We start from the raw sequence: 22,383 nt of genomic DNA, 5'->3' as shown, positions 1-22,383 counted from the left end.
CCTGCCCTAACCGCATTTCTAAGAGGATTGCTCTCAAGAATAAAGTTTTTGTTGGCACATCATCATTGTAAAGCATGTCTGTCTTATTCACTGTGATTTATGATTTTTCCTATTGTTCTTTATTGCAGGAATCTTGAACACCAGTCCCTCCCAAGATTAATTTTCAAAAGCTATGAATCATCTGATACTATATTGTTCTTTATAAGTGTAATTCTATCCATCTACTTGGCTGCAGAATTAATCCACATGCTTGCTCTTTTATTTCATCAGTTGCATCAAGTAGAAAATAACTGTATAGATTTATGAATATTCCTAAATTATGGATGTGCTAATATAGGTACAATTTGGCAGCTTTCTTAAGATTACACAATTACATCCTTTCCAAAGATGGAAGTCATATGAGTATGTGTTGAATGTTATCTAGTCCAGGCATACCACCACTCTCAGAAAACTATTGTATTGGCAGGAAAATCCCCATAAGAAAATGAATTTTCAGACTACCCAAACAAAATAGGTCTGCTACAGGGAAGGGTCGTAGTTCTATAAAATTAATAGTGTAACAGCAAGAACAGACTGCTAAAGTCCCACTCTTTTGTTAGGCTAGAACATACCTGGCATGCTGATGGATGACTGTGATTGAGGTCCCACTGGGAAGATACTATGTCAACAGACTTTTCAGCCATATTAAGCAAATTCATCCAGCCTTGGAAAAGAGACAAATGGGATGGTGCACTGTCTGAATAGTTGATCCCTTCAGGAATATTTTCCACAAGAGCAACCCTGAGAATAGATAAGGAAAAAATAACCACTTAACAAAAGCACTTTTCTTTATTTAAAAATTCCAGATTTTAAAGAATGTCGGGTTTTGGGCCTGTGGTTCAACATCTGCTTTGAGAAGCTTTCAGCAGAGTGCCACCCACAACTCGCTCTGAAGTTGCTGACTGTCATACTCCACACTTCCCAAAACAATAAAGTGCAGGTACTAGTAATGCAGCAAAACGAATTAAGCTTTTGAAGCTCTGCAAAATTAGCTTAAACACAGAAAAGCTTACTTCTTTCAACACAGTAAGTGGGAATCAGTCCTTAAAGCGAGGATGGGAAGAATAAAACAATCTTTTCTTGTTTTGCCCTCTCATCTCTGCATTTAGTTTCTTCTCTCTAAGGATGTGGCAAGATGTGAACTCCCTGGTATTCTCTTAGGTTTGCTTTTCTAGCTGACATTTTATTACATTGTAGTCTTGTACATATGAACTTTTCCTTTCCAGTTGTTCTAAGCTACCGAATTTTTCTGCTTTTACCTGTGTAAGGCTCTAACTGGGATCCAGTGGTTTAAAAAGAAGAATTATGTCCTTCTAATTTCCTGGGTTTTCTGAAAGGCTCTTTGATCTAACTGCCTATAGTACTCAAAACATTTGTAAAAGAGACTACGTACATTTACATGGATACAAACACATCCAAGAAGTGAAACAAACATTGAAGTAAAATGACAGTTCAAAATATGTTCCTCTGCTTCAGGGAAACGATGTGTGTCATTCAGCATAGTGCTCCACTGCTAGATTTCCTTAAATTGCAGCAGGTAAAGCTTCTCTCTACACTCAGTGGAGGAATTTGGAAATAAAATGCAATTCAAACAAGTTCCCCAATTCTGTCTTTAGGTAAACATACTGAATTTTCAGCTTATCCAAACAGCACTTCTATAAGTGTCCCCAACATCTGCCACTTTTACTGTGAATCATACAAAACAGATGTAAGAAAGATGTAGTAGGAACTTGGAGAATACTCCTCTTCATTGTATCCAAGTACATCAAGCATTTCCACACTGTTTTGGTACTTGTTAATAGCTTTAATTATTAACTCCAGTAATAGGAATATAATTTGTAAACTTTAAGTAAATCATTATTGAAAAATTTTAGTGTAAAAGAGAATTGTACATGTTTTGACTCTTAGAAAAACAGATTAGTGCAGTATATTCTATTAATTCAGTGGACCCTAAAGGGTTTACATGGGAACTTTTACAACTATTTCAGATTATCAAGCATGTTTGTAAAGTGAACCCATGAAAAGACTGAAAATTAGTACTCTTAAACAATGTAAAGAAAACCCAGCAAGAATTGTGATAAAGTAAACCTGTGGTCATTATAGTACTCTTAATCTCCTGGCCAGGTAAAAAATTCCCCATCAAACTAGAACAGGCACAGCTCTTCCTTCCATTAAACATTCAAGTATGTTTTCTTATTCCCTGAAATCTGTCAAACAACATACCTATCACTAAGCTGCAATTAGCAGTGATGCTCTCTACAACTGACTATGAACACTTTATTCTATTTTTTAACATTAAACTTCTCTATGTTATAGTAATGGAGATGTAACACCAGCAAATAAACCGCAAAACGTTAAAAACACAATTTGATTTTTTTTACTGTCTTTAGAATATATTTTATTCTAAAACATACTACCTACATTATTTACAAACTTTTTGAAATAACTAGTGCTCTAAAAATTTAGTGCCTTATTAACTCATTAAAAATAAACTATTTTACTCTAACACTCAAGGTTTTTAGCTTATTTCTGCTGGACATAATCCTGTTACAGAACTTAATAAAACTTTTGTTAGATCCCTTGAGAGCCTGGTTAATTCTTTTTCAATAGTTAATATTACTAATCATATTGCAGTTCTCAGTATGTCCAGTGTTTCCAGAAGAATTTTATGGAGAGTTGTAGGATGGCCACCTTCAAACAGCAAGAAATTGAAGCTCAGAAGATCAAGTGATCTCTACAATAATCCACGGGAAAGATGAGACATGAATCCATATCTTTCTGACATCTTCCATCCCCTACCCAATCATGTGTAGATACAGGAAAGAGTTATTCTGAATATTCTTCAAAGACATTCTTCATATCAAATGATTATACAAAAATAAAATTATCTGTCAAATGTAGTTCTGGTTTAGCTAGAATTTAAAAGTGTACATCACTCCCTTGACACAAGTTCTGACCAAAATTTCTCAACATTAGAATATTGTCTGACATGGTACAGTATTTTCCGGTGGAACTTATGCAAATGAATACAGCGGAGCCCACAAAATAACTGGTAGGACTGAACCTGTCACAGTCATTTCCAGTGGCTTTTAGTAGTGTTTCCTATGGGCAGTTTGCTACTGAACTGGTGTCTCAGTGGAAAGCATTAGCTTAACTTCCATTTTTCCTATCTCTATCTTTGGCAGGTTGAAAGCTGCCAAAAAAGTAACACTGTCACAGAAGGGCTGAGATGATTTGGAGACAATGTAGCTCAGCCCTGCTTGTCAAAAGGGAGTCAGTGACAGCAGGTTGATCAGGACACTGTCCAGTCAGGTTTTTGCATATCTCCAATATCTCCAAGTCCCAACCCTGCCATATTTGAGATTAGGGATCTGATCCAGCCAAACGCATACATGTTCGTTTCTGACTTCACATTATTTAGGTCTGAAGTAGGGGAAAATGCTGTATCTATATATTATAAACGCTGATTCCAGAAGTCACTGGAATCCATACCTTAAACTGTAATGCAGGAAGACCTGTAGTTGTGGGTCATTGCTCTATACATACATTTTGGTACAGATACCATCCAGATATGCAAAAAAGTTGGGCTCTCCTGTTTCATGGGTTAAAACCATTTACTTATTCAAAGAAAGTAGCAAGGCAAATTTACGGGGCAAAAAGGAATTCAAAGCCCTCTTAAAAGGGCCCTCGTCAAGGACAAGGTGCCTCTCGATAAGGAAGGTTATCCTCACTGTTAGAATGAACTTGCTCTTCACTAGGAGAACAGTTCCCAACTTTTAAATTTGCACAGCATTCAGTAGGCTACAGCACCAGCACTAAATAAGGCATGTGACTACACAGCTCCTGCCATTTTATAATTTGGGTTTGATTATCCAGTAGAAGCCAAATGCATTCCAGTTAGCAAAACTAATTTGGAACAGATCTTATCTGGTAATATATTTCCTAGTCTTCTGTTTAACCAAATAGTAAACAAAGGGAAGTGATCACAGCACCAAGCCTATCCAAGTTCAATAAGCATTTGGACAATGGTTCTCAGGCTCATGGTGAGATTCTTGGGGTGTCCTCCGCAGGGCCAGGAGTTGGACTCGATGAACCTTGTGGGTCCCTTCCAACTCAGCATATTCTATGATTCTACTTTTTGTTCTTTAGCAGAAAATAAAACCCAAAAAAACCAACCACACGAACAAAAAATATCAACAAAATGAAAAAAAAACCCCACAACCAAAAACACCCATCCACATTTAATCATTTAAAAATGAACTGATTCTGTCAAAAACTTCCAACTTACCCAATCAAAACTCAACACCAAGCTAAGAAGTTATAAAAAAAAGTCAAGTACCAAGTTTTTACACTAAGTGACTTTGCCTTTATAATCTTTCCTTTTTCCTTGGCACAACAGCAAAGTTCCAGTGCTCAGTCAAGATGAGTTTTGTTAAAACTTCTGTGCAAAAATTTGAGTTTGCAAAGCCCCAATTCCATCAATAAAAGCTAAATTTAGCTTTCTTTTTTGTTCCAATATGATCCACAAAGAAGTTTTTCAAATTTAGTATAATAAAAAACTTACAGGAGAGAAGGTTATTCACAGACCTTGAGGAATACAGTGTATTTGGATGATTACATGGTATATCCAGTAAAGAAAAATCCAACTGTGCGTTATATGTAATATTTACTCGGTAATTAATTATATCTAATTCTTCATATAAGAAGTTACAAAATCTGCTAGCTGTGGATTTCAATTTTAAACAAAATATGTTTCACCCATTAAAGTAATTTCAAGACAGAACTCAAGAGTTAACAGTGAAATGCAAAGCAGCTAAGATTGAACTTAAAATGGACCATAAGCTCAAACTTAGTACGCAAAAGGACCTAGATTATTAGCACCTGAGAATGTATCACAAGTTCTATAACAGTCCTCTAGCACTGACCATCTCAACTAGTGAGGCACATGTATGTGTGTTCGCACATGCACACATTCCTGAGTATATGCACACTATAAAAGCTCTTCAATGACATTTACTTGTCTGCTTTTTGAATTTTAGTCCAGAGATGTCCAGCGACAAAATCATGGGATGCTGAATGCTTGGTTCAAGATTATTCTTTGAATTAGATCTGTGGTGAATGTAGATAAATTCAGATTTTTGCTATTAAAATATATTTTTCTGCAGCTGAGGTACAGAGCTTTATTTGAATGTTTCTAAATACGTGGTAGAGCAGAGTAGTGTGATGTTTAAAATCAAAGGCCGCTCTCCATGCCTCCATAATGAATACGTATTTTCAAGATGGTTCCATGCACTCAATGATAAAAGACTGTAATGAACATATTAACACTTATTATTTTGAGAAATAAAACTGTGCTGGAATTTTAGAGACCCATAGCACCAGTCTCTGTTTTGAAGGAAGTTTCTTCATTTCTTGATTGTCTTTATATTCAGAATCCGGTAACCAGTCATGAGACGGAAGGGTAAAAACGTAAAAACCTGTTGTACAGGAAGCCCGACTAGATAGTCTAAACCAAGTTTCCTAACTTCCCTGTTCATGGACATGTGAACTGCAAAGTAGTGGGGTAAAATGGGAATGATTTGACAGGGTTGATAATATGAATGTATATGGGACTACTAGACTATTGTGTTGGAGCATATAATGAAACAGAGCTATGGCTAGAGGGTACAGCAAAGCAGCATTCCTTCTAGCTGTGCTTCCTTAAGCCAAGGAGGACACACTGGTCCTGGGCTTCTGCTCATCATCACAGGAGTCAGTTAGCGACTCCTCACTCACACTGCTCATGTGGGCCAGTGTGGCACTAGGGCACCCTGACATAAGAAAGGGTCACAGCAGTTTACATTACAAATGCAAGAGATGCACGTGCTTTGCTAAATAACATGTAGCTAGAGCCAGTCAAGCTGGCCTGCACCTACTTCAAACATTTTGACAGATCTCCTGAAAGGTGGCCTAAATTCTGTGAATACCATCTGTGACTGGACTCAGAAGGCACAGGCCCCTTCAGCCAAGTGAGTGGCCTTATCCTGTTTAATATGCAGCTGCAGAAGGTGGCTGTGGCACAAGAGCGGGAATAAAAAGCCCTGACAACTTCAAGTGTTCACCGAACTCCAGCCTTAAGCTCTTCAGCTAATGCCTATAATTAGAAATTGCCTTTCAACCTCCCCCTTCTATGGCTGCCTCTTCTTTGCACTTAGTCTCCTTTCATTTTTTCTTATCGGTCCATAGAAAAAAATGGAAGTATGCTAACTGTATTCCAAAACATATTAACTCCTCACCACTTAGGCCTTTTTATATTTTCCATAATCAACTTGGAAATTACTGTGCCCACATAGTGGTTTTTGTGCCCACTGATCATGATGTCTACAAGCCAAATACAGCATGCAGACGTGCACAATACCTCCATTCAGCTTGGCAGATTTCATGTGCCAGATTCCTGGTTGGTACAACATAAAAAAATAAGATTTTCAGTCAGCACCTATGTCAGTAGGACAATATTGGTTTTTACCAGTTCAAGATTAGAGTCAATTCTCTAGGCCTCTAGAATAAATAGCTAGAAGCACTCCAGGACTACCTCTTCTCTTTGGACTGCCCCATGGATTCTTAGATAAGAAAAAGATGATCCCTCCCTCATCTCATACCATCATCTTCAGAAAGATGTTTGTGTTGTAACATATCATAAGCACATAAGTTTCAAAAGAAGAACCCACTATACAAATTCACAAGTCATCTAAGGTTTATTTAAACCTCAAATTAAACATATTTTAGGTGATAAAATGAAGTTTTCATAGTTGCATTTCAGATGCAGCTTTTAGTTCTCAAAGGCAAAACTGCATCCAAAAGAGGGGAAAAACTGACCAGATGTTTCATAATGTCACTTCACCCTGCCAGGGACGCTATTTCCCTGGTGTCAAAGAAAATCTGAACCTTAATCATAAATTCAATCTAGCCTGCCAGGATCATTTTAATACTGGAACCAAGACAGCAGTCATATAAATTATCAAATGAAAAAGGAGCACGAGGAAGAATAATTAGCAAACACTAAAGATCTTCATTTATTTTACTGGCATGACTGATATTTGCCTCAGTTCAAAAAAACACATAAATAAAGTGCAATGAGCTCTAAGTCTTTAAGTAGCCTTATTGGTTTTCTTAGGACTCCTCATATGCTTTATGCAGACAGCATTTGTCATGAATTATGCAGGTCAGTCCAGCTCAATAATGATCTTTTCCCTACACTTTTACGTATCCAGGTGCAAACCAAAACAATCCTTATCAACTGCCCTTGTTCCCTAAATTGGATGCTGAAATGACAGCATGTGGAGTTTCATTCTCTAGACTTCAGTCTGGCATTTCTCAGCAATCCAGCAAAGAAGATATTTCACAGGTCCTGAACATACAAATCTAATTCAGAGCACACTGTAGCTGAATTTCACATACAAGAAGGCACAATATAGAGGTTAAATGTTGCAATGTTCTGCTCCTGGCTGTCTTTTTGCAAAACATACATAAGCCTTGGGTATATGTGTGAAATATATTTAACGGACACAGACTAAGAACAGAAACTGCCATCTGTTCTTCATATATATTTCTGTAAGACGCTCCCATTAGGCTATTGTTAGGGCATGAAAAATCATGATAAGAAGCTCTAAAATTTATCTGTGGTACACCTCTGTCCTCATCATGTCTAAAACATACTACAAAATTTTTCAGCACCTTATCACGTGCCAAAATAACTTCCCTTTAGACTGTGATTTCACAGTAGTGTTTAAAAACAACAGAGGGAAAACAGCTTGCATTTTGATCTCATTAAAAAAATACATCGAGAAAGAAGAATGTTGTATCAACATTTGCAGACGACTCAAATTTATTTGGAGTCACAACAGCACTGCAAGAGCTCATATCTGCTCTGTCAAACTTCAAGTATCATAACAAGATTCTCTACAACCATCACAACTTCATCCTTCAGTTCTCTTATTTCCCATCATTTCCCTAATTATTTTTTCCCAGATGTTTATTCATTCATTCCAGCTCATTGTGGAGCCCTTTGTGATAGGGAACAAAGACAATTTCTCTCATGGTTACCCTCCACCATGATGATGTTTTACGTAATGAAATTTAAACTTTGCTGGTAAGTGCTCAAAATGTATCATATTGAATGAACAGTTCATTATGGTGAGATTTTCTTTCTTTTTGCTCTTGAGAAAAGAAATGCTAAGAAGAAGCCAGAGTAGAATCAGCAGCATCTTTCTGTGGGGGTCACTGGGCTTTCTAAAGACAACAGGCCTACTCCTGAATTTTATTCTTGGGCATTTTCCACATCAGAAAAGCTTGCTCCAGCCATGTGCCATCCTTTTTTTCACCATCTTTTGCTCTAGTTATTCCCTTATTTGAACTCTTCTATTTCCCTGGCTCCTCCTCCCCTTGCCTGCCTCTTCTGTGCATCACATCTTACATGACCTCTTTTGTTTTGCTTCTTCTGGTTAGTCTTCCTCTCAATAAATTTCCTCCAAGTTGATCAGCAGAATTACTTAATTGGCCGAAAGCATAGTACTGATATTAAATCTTCAAGACACAGTTCTGTGCATTCTGTCCTGTTCCTCCACCATATCTGATTTTGTCCGGGTAGACTGAAAGCTCTTAATTAGTGGCACTTCTTGTTAGCCAAGCAGTAGCGACAAACACAGCAGGATTCATCTTTGGTAAATTCCTAGGAATTCCTGTATTAAGCAGCATTAAGTTTTTCAGAAGGAGCACGGGCTCTGAAAAACCTCCACTGAAACATAAAATTTCCAGGGACATACTTTCAAGTACTGCTACCTAAATTGTCATCATTCAAACTTTTTACATCAGAGGCCTCATGCAAATCTAATTTGGCTTACTGTTTTGGGTGAGAGTTTATTTGTATATGGGGTTTTTTGGTGGTTTGTTGTTGTTGTTGTTGTTGGTTTGTTGGTTGGTTAGTTGGTTTACTTTTTTAAGGGAGTTTACAGATATTTTGGCAGCTTCCTAAAAAGAAGAGACACAGCAGTGACAACTAAGACTTGTAATTACTATCTCTAATGATAGTTCTTTGAAAGTTTGTTGCAGCTTACCTTTAGCTGCAGTAAATAGAAAACCAGATATATCGCTTTAAAAATCTAAGCCATGAACAGTGTAAGTAGAAGTTCCAAACTCAAATGGAAAATGTTTCCTGGGTGATCAAGTCTCTCTCCTTGCTACTTCAGACAATATTTCATATGCTTTTATTCTTACATTATCCAGATAAAGAAAAGACAGTAGGACAAGGAAGGGATTTTACCACTACTTGTCATACTGGAATATTTTTTATCCTGCTGGTTTCATAGGGAGAAACCTGCTTCTTTTGATATCCTTTTACCTGCTCTATCCTTTATCCTCAATAACCCAGATTCCACCCTATAATTTCTCTCTCCTGTTGTATTTTCATGGATTACAATAATTTCCCTTTTTAGCTTTCACCCTGCACAGTCAAGTGCCTTAAGTGTCTTTTTTATTATAGCGACTCTTCATTCCTAAAACCTTCTCCTACTAAGCACGAGTTCAATCTTCTTGATTACTGATGGTCAGTTACACATATTATTCCAGATTAAAACTTATCAATGCCTTTCAAGCATTGATGGCATTAAATACTTGGCACTTCTAGTTTCCTCTTACCTGATGTAAATAGCATTGCATCTATCTCTAAGCAATTCTGTCTCCTTTTGTTAGTTTCTCTAAGGAATTGTTTCCCTTAAATAGTATAAAGATGAAAAATTTAGTAAAATTGCAGTTCGACTAATGCCTGGGAGTGACAAAAATCACACTGGTACCAAAATGGTACTTATATCCCCATGAGAAACCAAAAGATACATTTAAGATTCATTACAGCCTCACAAATTTTTAAAAGTGTTTTTCCATTCTCAGTCTGAGGAAAGGGCATTTTTTGATCACTCAACTATTTTCTGCCTTTGGATCATGTATCTTCTTGTTCAAATTTAATTCTAATGATCTCTGTAGGGAAATATACCTTTAGGAGGTACAGTAATAGTCAGCTGTTACTTTCGTCACATATTTGTCAGAAAACTGACTAAACCAGACCTCTATCATTCCCTACCTCCGTATGACTGCTGTAATTGGTGAAATTCAAAGAATAAAACAAAATAAAAAGATACAAAGACTAAAGAAACAGACCAATTAAAAGCCAGATAGCTGCTGAAACATGAAATGCGCATAAGAAAAAAACTCTTCTTACAACGTTTTTCTAAAACTCTAAGCAACACATTCCAGCAAAACAGTCAACAGTTGAGGTAGCTTTATTTCTCTCAAAGTTGCTTCTGAGGATGTTTTATTATTATTTTCAACTAATTCAAGATCAGACTAACTGCAGAACTTTAGGAGTGATAAACTCCATGAAAAATGAAACATGAGAAATGTTGTTAAGCAGAGATGACAAAAAAAAGGTGAAAATACGGAAAGTCTGCAAAGAACAATTTTGAGGTGTTAACCCAGTCTCTGATAAGAAACTGCATGGTGGGATCTGCAGAAAAAAAGCTTGAAGAAATTCTACTGAAAGATTGAGGATTAACCCTTAGCAAGGAGACAAGTGATTGCCAGAATCCCCTGTGTCATACTGAATCCTAGGGAAGGCAGACACCCCTTTGAGAAGTGCACATAAAAAGCTCACATGGCTATAAGGAAGAGCACCACTGCAGAAGGAAATAAGGAACTCCAACTGGCATTCCAGCAAACAAAACAGCAGACAGTATTATCAAATAATTCAGGTTAGATGATACCCCTGGAGGTCATCTAGTCTAATGTGCTCAAAACAGGTCCACTTAGATCAGGTTGCTCACCACTTTGTCTGGTGAAGTTTTGAGTATCTCCAAGGATGGAGACTACACAATCATCTCTGGGTGCCTGTTTTGATATTTAACCACACTCACAATGGAGTGATACATTAATAAAGGTTAGTAATGTTTTACACCTATTTTCAATGAACAACAACCTGAGAAATATAACAAAGCTTTTCATTTAATCCTATCCTATGAAAAGTTAAAGAGCCTAGGCCAATAGTAAGGTAAGATGCCCTGCTCTAATATCCATGCTCTTTCACTTTTTCATTTGTAGCACCTATTCTTACTTTTCATCTGCAAATGAATGATTTTGTGCTTTGCAGTAGTAAGTAACATTTCTGTAACTCCAGACCATAAAATCAACTATGATATCACCCTATTCTTTTGCAGAATTCCCAGGTTCTTCCTAACAGTCGCAATATTTCTCAAACTAGTTTTTGAGCACAGAATACACTAGTTACAATATAAATGGCATCGACCTTGAGGATCAGTGATTCTCAAACAACATTGCTGTACACTCCCTGTTCACGATTTTACAGTACCCACTGCTGTCTTTCCTTTGTGTAATTTCTAATCCAACAAATGGTTTGTTCAGACTGATACAGAGTAGATCTACTGCCTTACTTTGCTTAAGTAGTCAATTACATTATCAGTGGAAATGGAAATACATTAGTCTGGTACAAGCTATCTTTTACAAAATCAAGGAAAATATTTATCACTCTTTCCAACATCTCTGTGCTAAAATATTGTATTATACTGAAGTAAGATTTACAGGCTGAGATCTTTTTTTTTTTTTTTTTTTTTTTAAGCAGAGGGTATGTCAGCTTAAAAACCCTACCTGGGAAAGCATAAAATTTCAAGTAATCTATTCCAAAGGGACCAGACTTTCATCACAACAGATGAATTTTTTTTTGACTGAATCATGATTTCTAATGAGCAAATTATAATCAGTAAATTAAAGCAATGCAGATGGGATGTGGAAAATTCACTTGCTACAGTGAATGAGATATATGAAAATGATTAGTTAAATTATTATAGAACAAAACCAACTGTAAGACAAGAAAGGTACCTACATAAAACCAAAAGTAAAGCTTATTTCAAAGGAACTTCAATAGGAACACTAAGTAGTAAAGCAAAAATATTCCCTAATGTACTCCAGCAGCTGTATTTATAAACTAATTTGGACATTCACAGCTAGAAATCTCTACATAAAAATATATTCAAGGAGAGAGAAACTCAAAATGTCCTATTACCTTATACTAAGTGAATGGATATGAAGCCATCTTGTCTTGATCCAAAAAAAGGAAAACCCCCCCACATTTATTGGTTACTCATTACACAAGCTTTTCCATTTGAAAAAAACCCTCAGTATTTCATTTTGCCATTTCCAGTATTTTCTGGACCTATAGTTTCTAAGTTAACATAACTAAAGGTAAGTTCATTGGGAACTGGCCTGCCATATAGGCTAAACTACCACTCGTTCTTTTCTTATTCTGTTTCTAATACTTACCATAAACTGTGTTCTACAGCATCTTCTGGTAAACAGTTTATCCAGGCTTACTCAAAGAATAAGGATTGACAAGTCTACATTGATGAAATTTTATTTTCCCACTGAAAAATAGAAACATCTGATGAAAACTCAACACTTTAAAATAGAAATTGCCTTGCCCCATGCCAATCTTCTCAGGAGCTCCACCCACTCTAGCATAATTCCTCTGGTGGATACTTTAGAGACATAATGAAAGCTTATTATAACTAACAATCTTACAAGTTCAAGACTAAGTTCTTTAGGGTACAGATTGTGTCGTCTCTTGTTTTTTGTGCAACATCTAACATATTCTAGAAGACCTCCAGAAGTCCCTTCCAATCCTAACTATTCTGTGATTCTGTGATATTCTGGACAATGATATATTACAGACTATATTAGGATTATGTGAAGATAGATAGATGCAAGGACAGATAAAACCAACAGGCTACCATTGGATTAATTTATCTTTCCTAATCCTTACTGGTAGAAACATCTAGACCTTCGACAAATAACCTACAACTCAGAGTAGATTCCTATCACCTTCTTTCCCACCACACAATCTTTCAAAACCACTTCCCTGGTCTACCATTACAGGGGGAGGAAGATGTTTTGAAAAGAGGATATTGATCTGAAGATTTCACATCTCTGTTTCAAAAACCAGAGAAACCTCAGGGATGAGAAGGAGTGGAGGAGTTTGTTTCTGTGGACTAGTACTTTAGTTATAACTGATTATAAATGTTTTAATAATATTTCTCCCGAAGGAAGAATTCTGAGGAAGTTTTTTTTTTTCAACCAAACTATGCATATCAACGGAGATGCTATGGCATGAAAAATGTCTTAAAGTATGTCTCCATCCCTTGGCCCAACTGTTTCCCAATAAATAACACAAATGACTGATGAGCTGCACAGCAGCTTCAAAACAAAGTTCTTCCTATTGATGCTCCAAAGAGAGAAATGGAGACAAAGCTACAGCGAACAAGAGACTCTAAAAAGGTTCATAGTAATGGTGATGGGAGAAGGAAAAGCAGTAACAAAGTATCAGCTCTTTGCCTCCCCTATTTGTCTACTGGCAAGCAAAAACTTCTCACAAAATTGATAATTTCCTCTTGACCTCCCAGGTGCAAGCCAACTGTTTATGGAAACTGTTCACAGATTCCTCATGTGTGCTTCACCTGAGGAGGCAGATGGTGGACTGTAGCGAAGCAAAACAAATTAAAATCCAGACTCCCTAAAGTGAATAACAAAATTCCTAACACTTCAGAACAGAACTTAGCTCTGACTTATTAATTTTAAATAACCTCCAAAAAAGACTATACATAAGGGATTCTACCATAGTTCACTTTTTAAACCCATTAACTGTCTGTTTGATCTCATTAATAGTCAACTGTAGTTAATTCTGGCCCAGCAATTTTATGTGCCTCAAGAGTTTATGCACGTAAAAAAAGAATAAATAATTAGCATGTAGAAGGATCACAAATGTTTAATTTGTAAGGAATGAAAATTGCAAGTGAATGCTTTTAACAACCTTGTTTAAATGGTTACTGACGATCAAAAGTATTGTACAAAAGAAGCCATTTGAAGCTGTTTAATATCTGATGTAAGGGGCAGTATCTATTGGAACTAGCCTCATCAGTGGGCACACACACACAAAATTTAATAAATCACATGCTTTCTCTTTACACAGTTGCTCATTCTATGGGTCTTATGAACTCTGCATTATTTCCTACCAACAGTTTTCACAGACAGCATAAAAAGCACCACACACACAGTTGGCAATGTCCCTGATATGGTGATTAAGACACTTGTCTGAAAGGGAAGAAGCAAGGAAAACCTTAGAGCTCAACTCTTCTGCTTTCCATCTACTGCTCCCTCTATAAAGAGAGGCACCAATCATCCTCATCTGGTAAGGTGTAAGCTCTGCTTGGTTCTGTCTGAGCATATCTCCCAGATCAGTAATTACCCAGAGGAACACTTTAATTGTGAAACCCAATTTTGCTGAAGGACAAGATGGGGAACTCTGCTAAAAAGGTAGCAGTATTAGAAATGCAGAATAGAAGAAACCTTGCCTGGTTGGGGTATATTTTTTATCGGAGTAACTTTTTAAGAGATTTTTTAAAAAAAGTAATTCTAATGGATTATGTTCTGAACTTCAGCTCTTAATTTCTGTAAAATTTGCATTTCAGTACACAAGGTGTGGTTTGGGATATCTGCATGAGTTTTCAAAGGAGACCATTTCTCACAAATGTTACAATAAGCCAAAGTGAGAGGACAGAACTATCACAAGCCACTTAAAGCTCTCAATATAATTTTAAAAACAGCATGATGCTGCTATAACAACATCAGGTTTGCATGGCAAGGTTTTGGTAGGAGGGGGCTACTGGGGTGGCTTCTGTGAGAAGCTGCTAGAAGTTTCCCCTATGTCCAGTGAAGCCAATGGCAGCCAGTCGCAAGACAGACCCACCACTGGCCAAGGTCAAGCCCCTCAGCAATTGTTGTACCACCTTGAGGATAACATAGTTAAGAAGGGGAAAAATTACTACTGTCAGAGAGAGGGGTGAGAATATGTGAGAGAAACAGCCCTGCAGACAGCAAGGTCAGTGGAGAAGGAGGGGCAGGAGGTACTCCAGGCACTGGAGCTGAGATTCCCCTGCAGCCCACAGTGAGGCAGGCTCTCCCCCAGCAGCCTGTGGAAGTCCACAGGGAAGCAGAGATCCAGCTGCAGCCACAGAGTACCTCACACCAAAGCAGGAGGATGTACTCAAAGGAGGCTGTTGCCCTGTGGGAACTGGAGCAGGCTCCTGGCAGGATGTGTGAACCTGTGGAAAGAGGAGCCCATACCATCCTGGAGCAGGTTTTCTGGCAGGACTTGTGACCCCTGCAGAGAAACCACATTGGAGCAGCCTGTTCCTCTAAAGGACTGCACCGTGTGGGAGGGACCCATGCTGGAGCAGGGGAAGAGTGTGAGGAGTTCTCCCACTGAGGAAGAACAAGTGCCAGAGATAATATGTGATGAACTGATCGCAACTTATCCTACTAGCTGTTTTCTGACTCAATTCAATAATTTATTTGCATTACGACGCTTTCCTAAAAGATTTATTTTAATATGAAGTTACATCTCTCTCCCAATTAATCATTTTGCCCTCCCCCCCAAGTATGTTGCAACATGACTTCTTTTCCCAGTTTTCCTTAATCCTTCAGGTCTTGGCTGACAGACTTCCAAATACACATTAAGTCACTAATCCAACTTCAGAAATTTATGTTGGCACATCCTTACTGCCTTTATTTGTTTACCCAGGTTTTGGAAAGTTCATTCTGGAAATCTATTCTGGACAAAAAGTGCTCCTGGATAACAAGACAATCCTTACTGTAACTTAAAGCACACAAAAGTAAACTATTGAAATTATTTTTATTTTATGCTCTCTATATTCTTTGCCTTCTGTCCGGTTTCAAAGAATAACTAGATTAATAAAATCAGTGTTTTATTTGCCACTAGCTCAAATACAATGAGAAAAATATAAAGAGGAAAAATACAATTTTTGCAACAAGACTATTTAGAACGGGTTTTTTTACGCCTTACAAATGTACACAATAAAATAGATATCAGTCTATAAATTGTGTGTCTGGAAAATAAGTAAATGTTTGGGAAACTACTTTTATTCAAGAACAAACTGAAAGTAAATATGAAGATCAAAAGGGTTCACCAAGTGGTATGTCTGTTCAAGAAGACCAAAGAAAACAAAAGTACAAAATAATAAAATCTGATGGAGGTTACTGAAATAAAAAACAGGGCAAGCAGGACAGACCTAAAACAAATACCACCACCACCTTTCCATCCCCCACAAATAAACCCCCACAACCTACTAAAAATAGAAAGCAAGAACCACATAACTTATAGCGTATTTATGAAATACATCAGTGAGCCATAACATATGACCTCACGAGAAAGAAATTACTTCAGCTTCAGAGCATACGAAAGCCAAAAGAATGCATTGCTGTCTTCTCCTCAGCACACAAACAGACTGTCCCCTGAGGGTGGGACGGTTTATGAAAATCAAATACCTTCTGTGATTGCATGCTTTCTACTATAAGTCAAATAACTAAAAGACACAAACAGTTAAAATGAAGATAAGAACAATAATAGCTTGCTGTAACAAAAAAACCCCGAACCAGGAAACTAAGAAGCTTTGCTGACATAATAATCTATGCTGAACACTCCCTCATGTACCCATCCTCCAAAACAACAAGCTCTGTACAAGTTAAGGAATGGAGATTTTTTTCAGTTTTCACATAGTTTAAAAAAAGGCAAACCCCACAGATTTTTGTAGGTAGAAGATATCAACTATCATATTATAAAAAAAAAAGCAGCAGCTAAGTATTTAAAATTAGGTAAATTTGGTGGAAAAAAAGTAAATTTAACAGATTAACTCTTTAAACAATCAAAACACTTATGGGGCGGGGTAGGTGTCTTAGGCTAAACTGGAAGTAGTTTGTGAGGTAGAATCTCTCTCCAAATGAGAGACACCAAGCAGAAGCTCTTTGTTCCAGTATAACTCGCAGCAGCAATTTCAACTTTCAACTCAGTACTTACTGCATTCATAGTAATTCTAGATTCAGATAGTTAGTAATACTCCAACAGAGAGACTCAAAGACAAGTAATAAGCACTCAGAGGGTGCAGATGGATATGTGGTGCCCCAACTCTTTGCTGGTCTGAGCAGTGATCACAGAGAAGTTGCGGGTCAACAACCACACTCCCCTCTCGCCAATGGCACGCTGCGGAGGGGAAGTACTTCAGGAAAGAGAGGACAATAGTTTTATAAAGAAGCAAAATGCCTGGCAGTAAAATTAAAAGGCACAAGACGGACATGAACAACCATGATGGTTTCATTAGCAATGCGATAGAAAATTCAGTCACTCCATCTCTGTGTTCTGCTCTTGTTGATCACTATCATTTCTACTTATATCCAATACTAGTATGGGTCCAACATCACACCAAGCCAGAGTAGAGTGAGCAGTGTTTGCCTTTAGAACTGTTAACTTGCAGCTGCTTAACCAACAGAAAAGAGCCTTCTGGGATTTTTAACTAATCATAATAATAATTTTAAAAAACTGCTAGAAATATGTTCCTTAGAAAATAAGCAAAGATCCTTTCTTTATCTTTTCCTCTTTCTGATACAGAGATGGGTAATTTTCATTTAGCTACATCTCATGTAATCAGGTATTCTGCACAATTTCAAGGCTGGCCACTGTGCATGCAATGTGACGACTTTCCAGCATGCATTTGCTTTCTAAAACATTGGCATTGAACAGTAGAACAATATTTAGACATGGACAGGAGAGCTCAAAGCTTTGCCACTACTTTTAATCTTGAAAAAACCAAACATAGAATATTTCCTGGGGACTGAGGAAGAATAACCAAAGGTTAGTTGTTTTTCCACTTTAACTCCAGTTATCTTGTACTCCTCACTTGTCACTAATGTCTAGGAAGAGCATCCCACAATACAGACATTACTAATAAAAGGCCAATCAATAGGTGGTGAGACGCATTTGAAGTCCATTAAGCTTGAATAATATGTCAAACAAATGTCCCTCTTCATTGCCACATCATTAGCAACAGTATGAGTTCAAAGAATTCGTATTACCTGAAACCTGGAAGAGGGGAAAAAAAGGTACATACCATCATCATGATGGATTGCTGGATCTAGAGAGCAAAGGAGAGGAAAAGAGAAGATGCAACAACAACAATAAAAGGATTGTTATGACGACAATTTACTTCCAATATGAAATAACTTACTTCTATTTAAAAAGCAGCATTTAGGAAAGGGGTGTTTACTCTTTGTTTTTTGTTACTGATTAAACACCACATCTCTATGCCTCCTGAAGAAATTAAAAACAAATCATTCATTGTTTGTGGATAAATCTTTGAATTTGATTCAAAGCTTTTATCATCAGTAGATTTTTCAAATAAACTCATCTTGGTTATAACTACAAACAAAAAAGTCAGAATTTGTGAGTTAAGGTCTAGTAAGACATGGCAGTTCCAGTTTATTTCCAGATGAAAGATATCATAGAAACAACTAAAACCTAAGTTTTCTGTAAAGAATCTATAACTATCTCTTTCTTAGAATTGCCATACATGGGTTAGTATCATACTAGGTTAATATAGTCAGGGTAAGAGGAAAAATTACTGAAAGATTTTTTTATTGCAACACACAAATATTCCACAAATACATCAGGGCAATAGTGAAGATAATACATATAACTTTAATACCATAACACAGCTAACTAATTTTGAGTCAGCCCCACTGACAACCCCACTGCATATCTTGCAGTATGGTTTCTCAGACACAGCTTAAGGATAAATAAGTTTGGTACAGCAACAGATTAGCCAGTTGATAGGCCTTTGATTACCACAGAATTACAAAGAAAATTCAAATCTGTGGTTTCTGAGATCAGAAAAAGCTAACCTATTCTTTTGTAATTTGTGCACACCTTCGTGGTACATTTGCGCCAACACCACTGAGCCTCTCAAACAGCATTAAATGCCCCATATTTAACATTTTTTGGTTTCACTTATCTGTGAGAGGGTACAATTTCTTCTGTCTACTTTCTATTTTGCTCCTATATAAGGGGACTTCCACGCTGTGCACTGAACACCGCAGACAGTTCTGTGTGACCCAGATTTTTCTCAGAGTAACTTGTGAGAATCTTCAAATATATTCATATGACCCTTTCCCAACTACTCAGACTAAAATTAGACAATACTGAAGTATATGTATTAATTCCACATCTATGTACTGTTGAGATCATAGTTTCTTGACATGGCTGAATCAAGAGATGCTCATGAAACACTCAGTATTAGTCATAAAACACTTCAATAGTGCTTTAAAAAAGTACACAGAAAAGACATAATTTTGGTTTATTATTTATACTTGTGTAAAACATTCTGAAGATGGTAGTGACAGTTCTCAGAGAAACTAAGTTCTTGACTTGCAAAATGGCCCTTTCCAAATTGTACCTGTCCTTGTTATGTACCATCTGATGTAAAACAGAAAACTAAGACGAAATACAGTAACACAAACACAGCACATCAATACAGGTGACTGCACTTCAGAGAATGTATCATGCACATTATGCCTGAACAGCTCATACAGGGCAAAGGAGGACAAGTACAGGAGGAAATTATTGCATTGTTTCTATAGAAAGTACATTATTACAGTGGGGAAAAGCAGCAATGTAATCAACTCCTTCCTTTTTTCAGACCCTGGTTAAGGGAAGAAAATAACATCCTTCAAAACAGTCTTGAATATCAACTGTTATGCAGCCATTATATTATTTCATCTGAGAGATGAAGGAAAAATAATTTAAAATTTTCTGATTAAAGGTCACAGCCTGTTCTACAGTCTGAACAAAGCACTTACCATCTATTTATTTTGGAAAAGAAAACATCATTATTTTAATTAAATCTTCTTGCTTTGAAAGAAAAAACAAAACAATCTTTTCTGCTCAGTTACTCTACTGACTGAGTGGAGGGCACCACTTTCTGCATTTCACTTGGCCACAGCTCTACAGAGCTTTAATGGACAAAAGTAGTTAAAATATCTGCTGAAAGAAAGTTGACCCTTCTAATCCAAACTTTTCTATAGGGCTTCTAAGTACGGTATCTAGGCAGGTGATGATGGTGCCCTTTTGGAGCCTATGAAGCTGTCCTTTCTTTGTGCACTAACAGAGCAGAACACACCTCTTAGCTCATTATATTCTGTTAACAAAAAAAAAAAAAAAAAGTACAGAAAACAGACACTGTGCCAAAGTCCTGAGGTGACTGAAGAACCAAAATACTAGTGATCTTACTGGTGATATAAGCTTCTCTCCCATTGCTGAAAACTCAGCATTCCAGCTATATCAACTCCCCTAAATCCTTATTCAGCAGTGAAACATTTTGAAAAGCATTTCTTGGCATCTTGCCCTTGAGCAGAAGAAAATTTGCATTTTTACAGCATTTCTGACTGTCAGCACTAAAACATTCTAATGGGTTTTGCAGCTGTGGGGAGAATTGAGAGATGGTCAGCGGATTCCTATGGCAGACTGCTGGGAGCCAAGCGCCTGAGGGTGCTGAGGCAGGAGAAACCAGCTGACCTGACCAGTCTTCACACTCCACAGAAAATTCAAACAACACCTTTCACTTCCAATGACTGTACCAAAACAAAGGCCTTTCCTGATCCATGAGCTCTATGAAGCAGGGAACGTTAAAATCCTTATTTTTTTTTGCTTGATCTTAACAAAATAAGCAGCTTCTTGTAAGAACCCATTAAAGAGCAAAAGTATAGCTGATTGCAACCTCAACTCCCATACGCTGTACCTAGTGTATGGGTTTTAAGTCAGAGATCACAGTAAATACTGCAAGCAAGAGCAAAATTAGAGAAACACCAGCTCCCAGGTTTCTACCTGGGGACGGGGACAGCAGTGTGGCTGACTTAAAGGTGCTTCCTCAAAGAACATTACCTCGATGTACAAGCAATGGGCAGAGTGAGAGGTAGCAGTAACATCAAGAACCAGTCAGCACATGCAGTGTCTCTAGAACAGAGCTTAAGGCTGAGGTGTCTGGCAGAAGGGGATTGCAATACCAGGAGCTGCCGTTCATCAGGTGAGTCATTCAGCATTTGGTTGCCCAGTTTCAAAGGGAGAATTCAGTTCAGGAATCCAAGTCCAAGTAAGGGGTTAAGGGCATTTTCCTCTGCTAAAAGCAGAATAGCACTCCTTCTCCACAGTGTCTCTTGATTAAACACTAACCCAACATATTTCCCCCCAAAAGACATCCCTCGGCCAACCCAAGAAGAGCCTCCCTTGCTGTTTCAGTACATCTGATTAAAGCCTACTAATTGCTCTCAAAAAAAAAGTAATCCTTCTCTTGAGTAGAACAGCTTATGTATTTTGATTTCAAGTGTAATAAAACTAGGATCACATAAGCATATTCACTAAATTACCGATCTTATGGCACAGCCTTCTAGTACTTACACCAAAACTAATTAGCTGAATTCTTATCCTAACCAATACTTAAAACTGCGGATTCGCTTGATATTTGCAGCACTGTGGCCAACTCATTTATCCTCGAGACACTGTCTCCAAATATAGACTCAAGATGGCTCATCTAGGCAGGAAACACGCATGTGTGTGGGAGGGAATCTGAAAACCTTCCAAGGAATGGAGTTTATGCCACTTCCTAAACCACTGGGGGATAGGGGAAGACCACAAAAAGGCCTGTCAGGAAAAGCCCAAGGGAAGAGTAATTCTTTTGTCAGAATCTCACCAAGCCAGACCCAAGTGACCAGGTAAGGAAAGAGAGAAGGAAAACAAGTTATAGATGTCTGTCAAGGGGAAGGAAAAGAAATTTAAAAGCTGTAAAAATAAGAAAGCAATGAGGAAACATCTTTATTGCATGACAAAATTTAATCAGCGTGTAAGCCAAGAGAAAACTAAATCCACACAAGCAGTTCACATGAACTACTTCAAGTCAGAGTTTGTAGATAATGTAATAACAATTTAACACACCACCATCCATTATTCAAAACATCCACTCTCACAATGAAAGTTCTGGAAATCTAGCTTACTTCTCAGATTTGAAGTTGAGAGTAATGGTATCCCCCACATTAGGGCCTGCCAGTATTCTGTCTGTGTGACACAGTCACAGTGCCTCTGTCATTTTCCTGCCATCAAGGTGTTACATCACTCACTGCTTGAAAAAATGATAACCTCACCCTTGTAAAGAGCAGATCTGTAGCTCACATTATCACATTGTAGACAGCTAGATGCTACATGGAAGGGTAAAATACAAGAACATGAGGATCCTGAGGATCCAAGGTCAATTAAAATGAAGAAAGACAAGGTACATATTCCAAAGTTTCCACTAGAAAAAAAAAACAAACAAACAAACAAAAAACTAAAAGTGTGACCCGATTCTGTTGAATTTA

At 37.4% G+C, this 22,383-nt stretch overlaps 1 protein-coding gene across 3 annotated transcripts in view; it reads right to left on the bottom strand.

Annotated features, from left to right (window-relative positions):
- Nucleotides 1-22,383, bottom strand: part of PLD5 (phospholipase D family member 5) — a 170,116-nt gene that overhangs the window by 65,769 nt on the left and 81,964 nt on the right. For all 3 annotated transcript variants that reach the window (XM_039388653.1, XM_039388654.1, XM_027750658.2), the window contains one exon: nucleotides 612-780. In XM_039388653.1, coding sequence (XP_039244587.1) covers nucleotides 612-780 — 169 coding nt within the window. The remainder of the gene's footprint in view (nucleotides 1-611; nucleotides 781-22,383) is intronic.

The sequence above is a fragment of the Pipra filicauda genome, unplaced genomic scaffold, assembly GCF_003945595.2.
Source record: "Pipra filicauda isolate LSUMZ 115617 unplaced genomic scaffold, ASM394559v2 scaffold122_size2191957_pilon, whole genome shotgun sequence".
NCBI lineage: Eukaryota > Metazoa > Chordata > Aves > Passeriformes > Pipridae > Pipra > Pipra filicauda.
Note: the sequence above shows the minus strand (reverse complement) of the source record. Positions and strands in the feature narration are given on the sequence as shown.